Raw genomic sequence first — 13,629 nt, 5'->3', positions numbered from 1 at the left:
CCACAAAGCGGGGCCCTTGTGAGAGGGAACCACATAACGGCTAACCCAGCTATACGACATATATTAAAATTAAAAAAAACAATTACTAACCCAAGATTCATACATATAAATACACACACACTCACTATTCCCTGTACAAGAAAAAGGTTGTCCCTTTCTTGTTTCTGTAAACAATCAAAATACATAAAAAAAAAAATCTCAATTGAGAAAAGGTTGTTGCATCGAACAAGCATCTGAGTTCAGTTCTGTCCGTGAAGCCACTCACCCAAAAAAGTTCGCAAACTACTTAAAGAGGAAGAATCCTACTCTTCACACAAAAAAAAAAAAAAACCCATCTTTCTTCCATCACCATCAAAATCAAAAGCTTCACACAAGAGTGGAAAGTGCGAATGGGATCTCTGTGTGTCTCTCTATCTGCGATCTTCGCAATTTGGTGTCTAGTACTATTGGGTGCTGAATCAAAGACGCATTGGGAAGATGCAGAGGTTCTGAAGGAGCTAAAGCGAGGTTTGGAACCAGCTTCGGTCATCCCAGGCTCTTGCCTCAGTTCCTGGGACTTCACCGTCGACCCCTGCGACAACCTATTCGGCGAGAAATTCACGTGCGGCTTCAGATGCGACCTTGTCGTTTCAGGCCTCAGTCGAGTCACGGAACTTGCGCTGGACCAAGCCGGTTATGTTGGCTCTCTCACCTTCACGTGGAACCTTCCTTTTCTACAAACACTCGATCTCTCCAAGAACCACTTCTCCGCCCAAATTCCCGATTCCTTTTCAAACCTAACTCGCCTCCGCCGACTCAGTCTCTCGTCCAACTCCTTCTCCGGCGAGATACCCCCTTCCCTCGCCACACTCCCCACCCTCGAAGAGCTTTACCTCGACAACAACAACCTAATAGGAACAATCCCACAAGGCTTCCACAACCTTAAAAGACTCGAACTCCAGTCCAACAAACTCAGCACCTATCTATCCAACTTCGACTCCTTCACAAACCTTAAATACCTCGATCTCAGCGATAACTCCATCGCCGGAGTGTTGCCGGCCTCGCTCCCTGTTTCGCTCGTTCAGATATCGATTCGGAACAACAATTTAAGTGGTGTCTTGTCGAGTGAAAGCTTCAGGAATTTGACGAGGTTGCAGGTGGTGGATTTCAGCTCCAACCGAATCAGCGGTTCCATTCCTTCGGTTTTCTTCGAGCTTCCGTCGTTGCAGCAGTTGACGCTGTCCTTCAACGAGTTCACGAGGGTTGAAGCACCTTATAAGGGAGTGGAGTCGCGGAGCGGGCTTATCGCGGTTGATTTGAGTAACAACAGGCTTGAGGGGTTTTTGCCGTCGTTCATGGCGATGATGCCGAAGTTGTCGTCGTTGTCGTTGGAGAATAACGAGTTCACAGGGCGAATAGCGACCCAGTTTGCGGTGAAAACGGTGTCTCCCCAAACGGGAGTGTCTCAGTTGGGGAGGCTTCTGTTGGGGGGGAATTACTTGGTGGGAGGGATTCCTCGACCCTTGTTAACGCTGAAACGCGATTCTGCGAACGTGAGTTTAGTTGATAACTGCTTGTACAGGTGCCCTCATAGTTTCTTCTTCTGCCAAGGTGGACAACAGAAGCCATTGAAACAGTGTAATAGATTTGTCTCAACCAGTGAATAATTATTATTATTATTTTTTGCTTTTGTAGTTGCTGATTTATGATGACACATCTTATCTTAAATGCTGTACAAATATATGACTCTATCCTTGTTCATAGAGGGTTCTGGTCAACGCTAAGATTTTGTCCCTCATAGACGTTGCAACTTACAACCACGTGAACCATGGGGAAGACTAGTCCTCAACGTTACACCACCACTTGGTTTTTTAGTTTGTAAAAACATTTCATGTCTATAAAGAATCATATAATAAAATTAGTCATAAAGTTAAGTTGTAACACTGTATTTTTTAATTATGAATAATTTAAGGATTTACTCCAGGAAATTTGATTAGCAGTTCACATATAAATTTTTATAAATTAGTTTTAAATTATTGAGACTTTGTTCGTTCGGCCTAGTAGGGAAAAAATGTAACTAACCTTCAAACAGCCCTAACTTCGGGCTTGGATCAACCTCAAAGTCCATTAACAGTTTTCAAACCTGGTCATGGTGTTGGGCACTTCTCCTGCACCTCCAAGACCTCTTCTGCACCCCCAAAATTTACTGTTATGTCCTTCATTAATATACAGGTAAAAGTAGGTAACGACGCAGTAAATTTCATTTACTGCGTCACCAACTCCTCTGCACCCCCAAAAAACAACACGAAATTACATAATCCGTTTCGGGAAAAAATTAAAACGGAATACGAATTTCGTTTCATATAAATGTGAAACGGAATTAGTTACCAAGCGTGGCAGTTCGAAAAGTGGTCCATCCCTGCATGAAATTCCGATTGCTGGTGATAATGGTTTGGCCTATACCATCTCCGACGAGCATGATGTTGGTCATCTTCTTCTTCATGTCAACATTCTCCTTGTAAAGTCCCTTTTTCACGTAAATAATATACCTTCTTGCACTGTGACTCGAAGCTGCATTAACAGCTTCGGCGATGGAGCCATAGTGACCACTCCCATCCAAAGCAACAATTGCGTCCGCACGCACACCATGTGGCTTGGCTCTGAGCAACTCTTGATCACCCTCACTCATCCATTCAGGAAACTCTGAGGTTCCATCAGATTCTGCAATAGTAGTGTTTCTTGGAGGCTTAAAGGGTAAGGTATGCAGCTGCGTGTACAGGGACAGAACATTGCTGATGAGTTGTGTGACTTGTGTCAAGCTTCCACTGATGTAACTCTCGAGGCTTCTGTTTGTTCCTTCGAACCCTTCAAGGCACGTGTCTTGGTTGCTGAGTGCAGCACTAAGCCACGCTTCGAGGTTGCCCTCGTATTGCACGTTGGTGTCTCCTGCGCAAATTCTATGCATCTCTCCCAGGGACCATGCAAGCTCAGAAACTAAGAAATCCAAGAGCTCCTTGCAGTCTTCTATGGCTTGTTGCTCGCGGTAGCTGACGGAGAAGGTGGTGATCTTTGTCATGTTGTCGATGGCCACTAGTGCTTCGTTGAGTGTGGCCTTCAGTGCTGCACTCATCACTGAAGTGGGGCTTGGAGGGCCTATTTTAGTGAGCTCGTTGTGGATGTTTGTGAGGCAGGAGTTTTGGTTTTCAATGTCCATGCATGCTTGTGCAATCAATGCTTGCATGTCTTGGGTTTGGATTTCTGAGTGAATGGGTTCATATGAGAGAGCCTCAAAGGAGGGTAAAAGCACGAGAATGAAAAGGAAACCAAGCATGGCCATGATGTTTTGGAGGTTAATGTGACAGAGAACTAACTAGAATGACATAGCAACCATGCTCTTCTGCTCTTTCCAAACACCTTTTATTTATACGCAGAAAATGTAGCTAGAGGAAAGAAGAACACCTAGAGGAAACAGAAAGCGTAAAACGTGAAAACTGATAAAAAAATAAACTTTGTATTGCACCGAAACGGAACACACATTCCGTTTAGTTTTTTTGTCCGAAACGGAATGTGAAATCCGTTTCGCAGAAAGCTGAAACGGAATACACAATCCGTTTCTTTTTTTTTTAGTGAAACGGATTCTGAAATCCGTGTCGGAGGACGCTGAAACGGAATATAAAATCCGTTTTGATTTTTTTTGTTGGTTTTTCATCGAAACGGAGTGTGAAATCCGTTTTAACAGGTTAACATGAAACCAAACCAAACACACCTCCCAATCCCATGACGATGCACGTGTAAGAGCTGAAAACACCTCTCATTTCTCAGTGCGTCAGTGATTTTTTTCTGGGTTTCAACACCCTACAACTTTTCCCTAATCATTTAATCTAAAACATTTGGAGGCTAATTTACCTTGAAGAAGGAAACAATGGAGTGAAGGTTCCGCTTGTATTCATGGAGAGGCACGTGCTGATAAGCAGAACATCTATCAGGAAGGCAAGCGTCGTTGGCCCCAAAGAAAACCGTCACAGCAATCGGCGCTGCTTCGGTTCCACCGTCACCGCCCTGTGACCCCGGGAAAACCCTCTCCAACTTGGTGAAACGGAATTCAAATTCGGTTTCACATCTTTACGAAACGAATTACGTAATCCGTTTCGGGAAAAAATTGAAAATTTTTGGGAAACGGAATACGAATTCCGTTTCATAAAAATGTGAAACGGATTCTATAATCCGTTTCAAAAAAAAAATCAAATTTTTTTGAAACGGATTACAGAATCCGTTTCACAATTTTATGAAACGGATTCTGTAATCCGTTTCAAAAAAAAATTACATCGTTTTCACTAAAAAAAACGGATTCCACACTCCGTTTCACTAAAATTCAAAAAAGAAAAGTAAAAACGGAATGTGTATTCCGTTTCATCGTTTTGAACTCTTCTGTGTGTTTTTTCTATTTTGTGTTTTCGTTTTCATTTTCTTTGTGAACTCAGGGATTGAAGTCAAACTTGGCAAACCGTGTCCTTAATGTGTGAGGGAAGCTGCACGTTACTCAGGTTCTTCTTTCATGACTCAACTTTTTCTTTCGAACATCCCTGCGATTCCAAGATTTTTTTTCTTGTATTGGGTTTGTCTTATGCAAATAATTGTTGCTCTTGTTTACTTTGATATTAAAGTTTGGAATGTAATTTCACTGTGGGGTTTTGACAGAGTGAGGGTAAAAGGGTGACTCAATTTTGGCGTAAAGGTTAAATTTTGGAGATGAGGAAGGAATAAATGTTGCGTAGAGAGCCATTGGAGAATGCACCAGAGCTTCGATAGATAGTGGTGGAAGCTTAAACTGAAAATTAAAGACCTAAAATTTAGTGGCCCAGCAGAGAATGCTGCACCAAGACGAGAGTTCTTTCTTCTTCGTTTCCGAATTTGTTGTTGCCTTGAAACGGATTTTGGCAGAGTGTGTGTGTTGGCAATGGAGTGTGCAAAGAGTGGGGGTGCAGGGGTCTGGTGCATGAAGAGAGAGAGGATTACCTTTTCGCTTTTTTTACTTTTTACTGTGGACAAAGATGGAATTATATATGTTTTTGGGGTACAGGAGAAACAGTTGGAGGTGTAGGGAGAAGCCCCCCATGGTGTTTGTTAACCAAAATGACTTGGATCCTTTTGTTCAAGGTCCACTTAAGGGTTTAAGGAAGAAGGGAAAATTAAAATGACAGGACTTTATAAGTTGTTAAAAAGAAACCGAAATAAAAAGCTGATTTCTTACAAAGAAAAAAAATATGTATATAATAAACTAAATATCTCTTGTAAAAAAGGAATACACAAAAAGTAAAGACAAATTAGTAATTTACACGAGGAAATCAGGTTCACCTGTTAAAAAAAAGGGCTTATTTTTTAAGAAGAAATAAAAATGAGTTTATTTTAATGTGATAAGATGCAATAAGAAAAAAAATATGAAAAATGTTAAGAATTTTAATATTGAGATCACACTCTTTCATTGTTCATGTATTTATTTTCACAACATAAAGTTAATGAAATATTTTACTTGTAAAAATCCACTAAAGAAATTTCATGAACTTTGGTATGAAGTATCTGTAAACGATTATTTTGTAGATAATTTATAAGTTAATTCAAAGCAAAATGCACCAGTGGTCTAGTGGTAGAATAGTACCCTGCCACGGTACAGACCCGGGTTCGATTCCCGGCTGGTGCAGGTTTTTTCAATTTTTTTTCTCCTTAATGCTGTTAAATGTGATCTCTGTGCCTCGTACAGTCTCTGTCTTGCTGAACCGTGCTTTTCATCTGATGTTGTGAACCACGTGAATGAGAAAATTGGAGTGCATCATATTTATTTTTATTATGACGTAAATACTGCAATATGAGATATGCATATATAGACAAAATCATAGAATCTTCAAACTGGGGTCGAAGCTAATGTTTTGTTTAAAACAACCACATGTGCCAACCTTAGTTATGAGTCTATGGTTAATTAGTTTCCTCCATCCATAGCCTAACATCTTATATTACCAGTCTTGCTTTCTTTTCTATGACCGATTCATGAGTTTCCCACTTATCTTATTTCTTAAAGTTGTTGGAAATGAAACATGTCCTGATATGGTGGCACTATTATGGAGCCTCACCTTCCATTAAATTTGTTTGGTTACCATACTCAAATGCTACTACTACACCATTTATTTACGCCACACTCAAACAACAAATAACTATCCGGCATCCTAAGTCTTTTCATTCAGAAGAGCGAATTAAATGTAGTATACATGGGACCACATTCGACAAAATTTCTAAATATAACTTTTACTTTCTTTGTAAGCAAATATAACTTACTTCAGATATTCATTTCAAACGTTAAAAACTATACATGTACATGAACAAGCTATTATTTAATTAACGGTATTGCAATAACAACTATAGTGATATTAAGAAAGTGATGAAAACTCAATTTGGAAGAGTGAAAAAAAAAAATGTTGGAACGATAATAAACTTTTTATAAAAAGACTTGTAAAGTTAGGCAAGGATAAGATTAAGGAAGGTGGTTAGCAATTAGGAATTGTGTGAATACATGTCACACATAACCATGCATTCTTTTTTTCGTTTTACTTTTTGTTTACTGATTTCACTTTATATGAATGGTCGTCATTAGATGCTTGTTATAACTCATACAGATTGGAGAGAAACAGAATGAAGCAAAGGAGCGAAAGAAAATGTGTTTATTGAACTAATTGAATTGATATAGAAAGTAATAGATCTAGCTAACCATTCAGGGTTTGCAGTTTAAATAACAAAGCAAATAGAAGCTGATAAGTAACTTGTAAAGCCAGCCAAGATGAATACTTGAAAATCTAATTGTATTATCAATTATTAATTTATATTGATAATACTTCCAATCCACATGTCTTAAATTCAATTTATTTTTCCGAGTGTCAAGATGATCTTGTCTTCTGCTTGTCTTCCTTGGGTCCACTAATCGGATGGGTTCAAATGAAAATGTAGAAGGGTGCCTACAAAGATAATGTGAAACTCAAGTCAATTATTGTCAAATGTAATAAATGTAATAGTAAAAATGAATAGTTATACTATTTTCATGTGTCCTTATGTTAGTAAGCTTATTTAAGCTAGAAAAGTTAGACCTAGTTTGGTGTAGGGATATTTAGGGTATGCTAATCCTGATGTTAATCTCTTTATTGTTCTAATACTAATCTTTTCATTATCTTTATGCTATTCTTGATCATGGATTGAGAATATCTCATGGACCCAGATGATGTCCATCATGAGGGAAGGTCACATCTCAATGACTGTCTTGTACACGATTAACTAAACTAGTTAACACAGATAAAATTCTAGTAACTAAATTGGTTAAAGTAAACAAGACTCTAATTAAGTTGAATAAATAATATTACGAAATAATATAAAATATACTATATATTAAAGTGTAGATAGTAGGGTGATCAAATGAGTAACGATCTAGACATTGGTCCATCAATCCATTAAAATTTGGTGTGTTTTGTCTAGCCCACCATGGTTAGGATTGTCTACCAACCATTTTTTAATTTTAAAAATTAAAATAAAAAAGAATTTAAATAATTGCATTTTTATATTATATATTACCTTCAATGATAGAAATATTTAACTGTAGTATAATTTAAATCATGAGTTAAATATGTTTTTGATCTCTTAATTTTTAGTGAAAATTGAAATTAGTCAATTTTCAAAAGTTTCTTATATTTAAAAATGCATGAATTTAGTCTTATTAATCAAGTTTTGTTAAATTTATTTGACGTTTCAAACGCATTTCTCAAATAACATTGAAGCGAAAATATATCAAACGTTGTAAAAAACTCAAGTGAATTTGGAACGTCAAACAAAATTAACAAAATTTTGGTTAAAATGACTAAATCAGCATATTTCTAAAATTTGGAGACTAAACTGGACTAAAAGAGAAAGTAATTTTAATTTTTACTATATGAGTTAATGGATCAAAAACATATTTAACCTTAATATCATTAACACTTAAAATTTAAGATTAATTATAATTAAATAATTTAACATGTAAATATAATAATTATTTCAATTTATCCTTTTTCAAACATCATTTAATCAATTAAAACTTTAGAAAATATGTATGTAATTAAAATTATTTTTAATATTAAAAAATGCAAAAAAAAATAATTTAAAATTTAAAAAAAAAATTGTTTAACCAACCTGTCTACTGACTCACTGGTCGCCCCTTGTTAGGACAAATCAAGATTTTCGGTCTGTTGTATTCTAACAAAATAATAATTTATTTTTTCATGTATCAAAAATAAAATACATCAATAATTATTGTACTAAAGTGATTATTTAATCCATATCAAATAAGTTAAATTCTGTAGATAAGTTTAGGAAGTTAGGACATTGAGTGAGGTTCCTTAACAGTGATAAATATGTGTCCTAACTTTTGTTGGTGTATACTTCTCAGGAAAAAGCCTTTTTGTTGGAAACTCCACAAAGTTCCGTATTTTGTTTTTTCTTTATCGCTTTCTGCCTTTATATACAAACTACCTGCCAAACCTTCCAACTCCAACGTTTAACCATCTTATTTTCTTTACCGCTCCTTGTTTCAACGTTACGCTACCAAATTCTACGTTTTCGAATTTGGTACTATCATCAAACATTTGAATTGGTTATAAGGGATTCTCTCGGTCTTCACTTAAACAACATCAAACAATAGCGTTAGTTTAGTATGTTTGAATAATTAAATTATTGATTTATGTAATAAAATTCATTGTCAGTTTCTTATTTCAAAATTATTACTTGTATTTATTACATAAATATGTATTAATCTATTTTATTATATCATCTGTAAACTTATCATATTCTTTTTAATATATTTTCTGTTTAATATTGGTGCAATCAAAATACTTACAACACAATAAATATCGTAAAATATATATCACAGTATATCTCACAATTATATATACATATAAAATATGATTATTTTATTGTAGAGAATAATAAACAATATATATACTAAAAACAATTCATATCTCTCCTTCCCTAAAATGATACCTATTCTGATGGAAACAAAAAAAGTCTCTAAAACATATATTAGGAGATCGATGAAGTAATATTTCTCAAAAATTTTTTGGAGAAATTTCTGGTGATATTTGTATTTTTTTTCTCTTCTGTGCATAGTAACGTCACATGAGTGTTTCATACAAATAATTATTGTTCAGGTCATTTAGTTACTTGTTTTAATTATAAAATACAACGAACATTAAATATTTTTAAATGTATATATTAGATAACAAAAATGATTAAAATTTTAGTTTAACGAAAAACTCATTAACCTAAAAGTGAAAAAGTTGTGGCTTTTATAAAAAAAACTAAAATGAAACAATAGAATAATAACATCTCTACATAAAAATTTCTTAAATAATGATCGGTTATGAAAAAAAAAATGTTTAAAGATTAATTTATTTGGTAGTCAACTTTTCTAATTGTTCGGATCACCGCGTTCTTGAAATATTATCCGTTTTGGAGCATAGAGCTCTGTCACAGTTTTGTTATTAAAAAATGTTTCGGTGGGTGGAGGAAAAAATATTTAAACTATGTTTGACCTTAACTTTTAAATATCTAAATGTTGTGTGAAACTATTTAGTGTACTGAAGTAAGTCCTCCAGTTGAGGACAAGGAGAGTTGTCGTCCTCGTATAAATACACCAATGTTCCAGTCATAAGTCCTACAACATTGTTAGGACAAGAGAAGATGTATTAGACCTTTCATAAAAAAATAGGGAAGACATTTTTGAAACAATTTTATCTTTAGTTAAGATATACTGGGACCATCTTGTGGAGATGTGCAAGTCCTGTACATTAAATTATTAGCCTTCAGACTCGCAATAAATGAAATGCATCAAGAGTCTTGTATCTAATTCATAATAAAAATTATTTTAGTTAACAATTTAGAATCCAAACTATATTTTTCTATTCATAATAAAAATAATTTTAATTATCAATAATTTTTAATTTATAAATTAATATGTAAATTAATTATTATAATAACTAATAAATTTTACTCACTAAAATTTTATATTAATTTTTTTATAATGTATGTTCAATTTCATATAATAGTGATATTGAAGAAAAATTTGACAAGGTAAAGAAAAAAAACCCCTCAAAAAGGTAACCTCGAAGTGGCAGATTGGTGGAGAAAGTCACTTATCAGTTCGATGCTGAATCATAGCAAAACACGTACATATAAAACGACTTTGGCTCTGTGGGTCAGCTGAAAACAACTTAAGAGTGGAAACCTAAATAATTCAATTTTTTATTTTTAAAAGTGTTTTTTTCTTTTAGATAACTAATGAAAAAATGTATTGTCAATTTTTACATTTTTTTCTTTTTTACTTTTCACCTAAACTTTAGTTCCTTTGATTTTAGTTATGCCTGTGTTTCTGTTTTATTAGTGTTATTTAAAGTAATTGTATTTTCTTTATTTTTTTATGAATACAATCATGATAATCAAGTTAGACTGTAGATCTTTACGTCAATTATGTTAGTGCTTTCAAATATTTGATCACATATATAATAATAATAATAATAATAATAATATATCATTAAATTATAATAAATGCATTCTAACCAAATTCATGAAATTAAATAAACAACTATAGAGGCTTTAATAAATCAAGTTACTCAAAATTTGACTTTAGTATTGCGTTAGGATGAAAATTTTTAATTTCAATTTTTTATGGTTTAGAATATTTTATGAAAAAAATATGTGGTTTGAATATAAAATTTAAGAATACAGTCAAATTTAGGAAAAATATTTTACTAGAGTGTTTAGAATATTAACAAAATCTGGAATTTCAGATTTAAAAAAAAAACTTTAAAATTCTTTATATTATGTTGTGACTCTTAATCCTTCTTTTTGTTTTCTCACTTTTTTTTCTTCTTTCTCTTTTATTATTTTTAACCTCTTTATATTATTTTAGATTTTTCTGTCTCTTTTTCACTCTTTACCTGTCCTCTAACATTTTTTCCTTCCTTTTTTTTTTCCTCTCTCTTCTTTCTGGTCCATCGGTCTCCTCTATGTTAATACTAATACAAAAATGTCAACACTGTGATGTTAATTATTATAATATTGAATTTAATTATGTAGAAATTGAATTTAATTCAAACGCGTATTTTTTTTTATAAAATTCTGACAGATGATATTAATAATATAATAAATTATAATAAATGAAGGTGTGATTGTGGGCGCGTCTATTTGGACGTAGTTCGTTAAATATTTATAGTCACGAAATGACTGAAGAGCATTAATTTATCAAATCACGTCAGACTAATATTAATTTTTTTAATTTAATTTAGTTATAAAATCACAAATGATAAAAAATAATAATAACGTTACAAGAAACGTTCAACATAATTTTAATTAAGGAAAAATATTAATTATATTCTTTTAAAGTACAGATAAAAGATAAAAGAAGTAGACAAAATGTTGAGTGGTTTTGAGAGGAATTTTAATTAGTTTGTGTGGAAGGGATTTATTGGATGTTTTAATTAGTAAACCTAATTGAGGGTAATTAAAATATTTAATGATGGTGAATGAATGAATATTTAGGCATGAGAGTGTGGTTATTATGGATTAAATTAGGAAGGAGGTGAGGAATAATGTCAGTGGTGTTACTGAGAGACAAAAGCTGATCTGGTGTCATTGCTGGGTTCACTTTTTTTCACTCACTTTGCTTCTAAGTCATGCCATCTCCCCAATCCAAGCCCAAACTCTATCATCACCATCAAGGCTACACTGGGAATTTCAACCACCTCACTTTTACCTAATTTCTCATACACATTAAAATAAATACCTCAAATTTTCAAATACTATCTTCCTTTTATCTCTTATTAAAACCTTTTTCACATATACTAAAAAATTCAATGACTACTAAATTTTTCATAAAAAAAATTCTTGCACTCTTCTCTATATATTCTCTATAATTATTTTAACATTAAGGAATACTCTCTCATCTAGTTGGTTTTCAGTTTCAATTGTGTTTTCTTTCTTCTGGTAATAGGAAAAAGCAATAAGACGGTACTTCCTTCATCTGATTGTATGTGTTTTTTTTTTTTATATAATTTTTAAAAATGTTTCTCATTTGCTTTCTTTCAAATAGTTTGCAATTTTATTTCAACGTTACTTTAAATATATATATATATATATATATATATATATATATATATATATATATATATATATATAAAGTGAGAGAGAAAGAGAAAGAGAAAGAGGAGAGAGAGGGAAGTTATTTAAAAAATATCTTCGGTTAAAAGAAAGGAAAAAAGATGCAAACTAGCGTAAGGCCAAAGGATGTGATTTTAAAATCAATTTTGTTTTTCAAAATTTTATTTATTAAATATTGAATTAAAATAATGTTATCTTTCTAATTAATTTGTAAATATTTCAGAACGGGGAATTAAATAGAATAATACATTCGATTTGGAATAAGTAAAAACAATTTAATTTTCATGATTTATTGTCACATTAATTTGTAAATATTTCAGAACGGGAAATTAAAGAAAATAAAACACATTCAATTTGAAATATGTAAAAGCAATTTAATTTTCATCATTTATTGTGACTATTTTTAATATAAAAGAATGACACGTTATAAAAAATATCAGATATAATAATAATAATAATAATAATAATAATAATAATAATAATAAAAGGAAGATACACTGATAATCCTAATCCTCCTAACCTAGAAATAAGAATTTCATTGTTTTATCCAATACTCATGTGAAGTAAATACAGTCATTGTCGGAACATTTATATGTTTGTTGACACAATTATTCTACCCTCCAATTCAAATTTCAAACCTTAAACTCTTTTATCGCAAGCGGGTTAATTTTAAAGCAAAAAACGGTGTGGTTTAATTGGTGAAAGAATATATACGTATTAGTGTATAGATATTTGACGGGCAACACGAAATTTGTATTAAGAGTATAGGTCCATAACTCTGACATGCTTTCAATTAACCTCAGCCTTGACATAATAGATTTTCATTATTATCGAGAACCCTACGAAAAATTATCCAAAAGCTTAAGGAAAAGTTCACGTGTGTTTTAAAATAAGATTAGGGTGTGAATCTGCTTTGGCCTTTAGCCTTTTATAGAGTTATTTTTGCCAACCGATAATTAGAAAACATAGAGCGGGAAAAGCAACGTTAGATGGAAACACAGCCAAATGCAAAATGAGCGGCGATAAGCAATCGAACCACTTAAGGCAGGTATTTAGGTTAATTTATATTCACGTTTTCTACCACAGAGGAAAAGAAAAAGTTAAAAAGAGAAGGATCATTTTTTTATTTTTTAAGATTGTGGTTTCCTAGGTCTTCACGAATTTTGGCTTCCCGTGGGAAAACACTTGTATTACATGGTATACACCAAACCTGTCTCAGTTCTTTCATTGGTGTTACATAGTGAGTGGTAGTTACTGTGGGAATGGTTCTACCCTAGAAAACGCAAGTGAGTTTTGTGGGTTGGAAAATTATTTCCCTCATTTACGTACGTTATGCGTATACAAAATACAAACGTATTTAAAACGTATAAATACTTTAAAGAAGGAAAAAGTAAATATGAGAGACTGTGGAGAGTGAGAAAGAAACGG

The 13,629-nt window shown here is 32.9% G+C and overlaps 1 protein-coding gene, 1 non-coding gene and 1 pseudogene across 2 annotated transcripts; 2 read left to right on the top strand and 1 right to left on the bottom strand.

Moving 5' to 3' along the window:
* The first annotated feature begins 154 nt into the window (after nucleotides 1-154).
* Nucleotides 155-1,707, top strand: LOC114168715 (uncharacterized). The gene has a single exon (XM_028053626.2). The coding sequence runs from the start codon at nucleotides 390-392 to the stop codon at nucleotides 1,644-1,646; it is 1,257 nt and encodes a 418-aa protein (XP_027909427.2). The 5' UTR covers nucleotides 155-389; the 3' UTR covers nucleotides 1,647-1,707.
* Nucleotides 1,708-2,359: 652 nt separating this feature from the next.
* LOC146888512 (putative pectinesterase/pectinesterase inhibitor 22 pseudogene) lies at nucleotides 2,360-3,337 on the bottom strand (annotated as a pseudogene).
* A 2,269-nt stretch (nucleotides 3,338-5,606) lies between these two features.
* On the top strand, nucleotides 5,607-5,677 carry TRNAG-GCC (transfer RNA glycine (anticodon GCC)). Its single transcript has one exon. It is a non-coding gene; the product is annotated as a tRNA-Gly (tRNA).
* The last annotated feature ends 7,952 nt before the right edge of the window (nucleotides 5,678-13,629 follow it).

Source organism: Vigna unguiculata, chromosome 2 (genome assembly GCF_037176805.1).
Source record: "Vigna unguiculata cultivar grain cowpea cultivar isolate G323 ecotype 2 chromosome 2, ASM3717680v1, whole genome shotgun sequence".
Lineage (NCBI taxonomy): Eukaryota > Viridiplantae > Streptophyta > Magnoliopsida > Fabales > Fabaceae > Vigna > Vigna unguiculata.
Note: the sequence above shows the minus strand (reverse complement) of the source record. Positions and strands in the feature narration are given on the sequence as shown.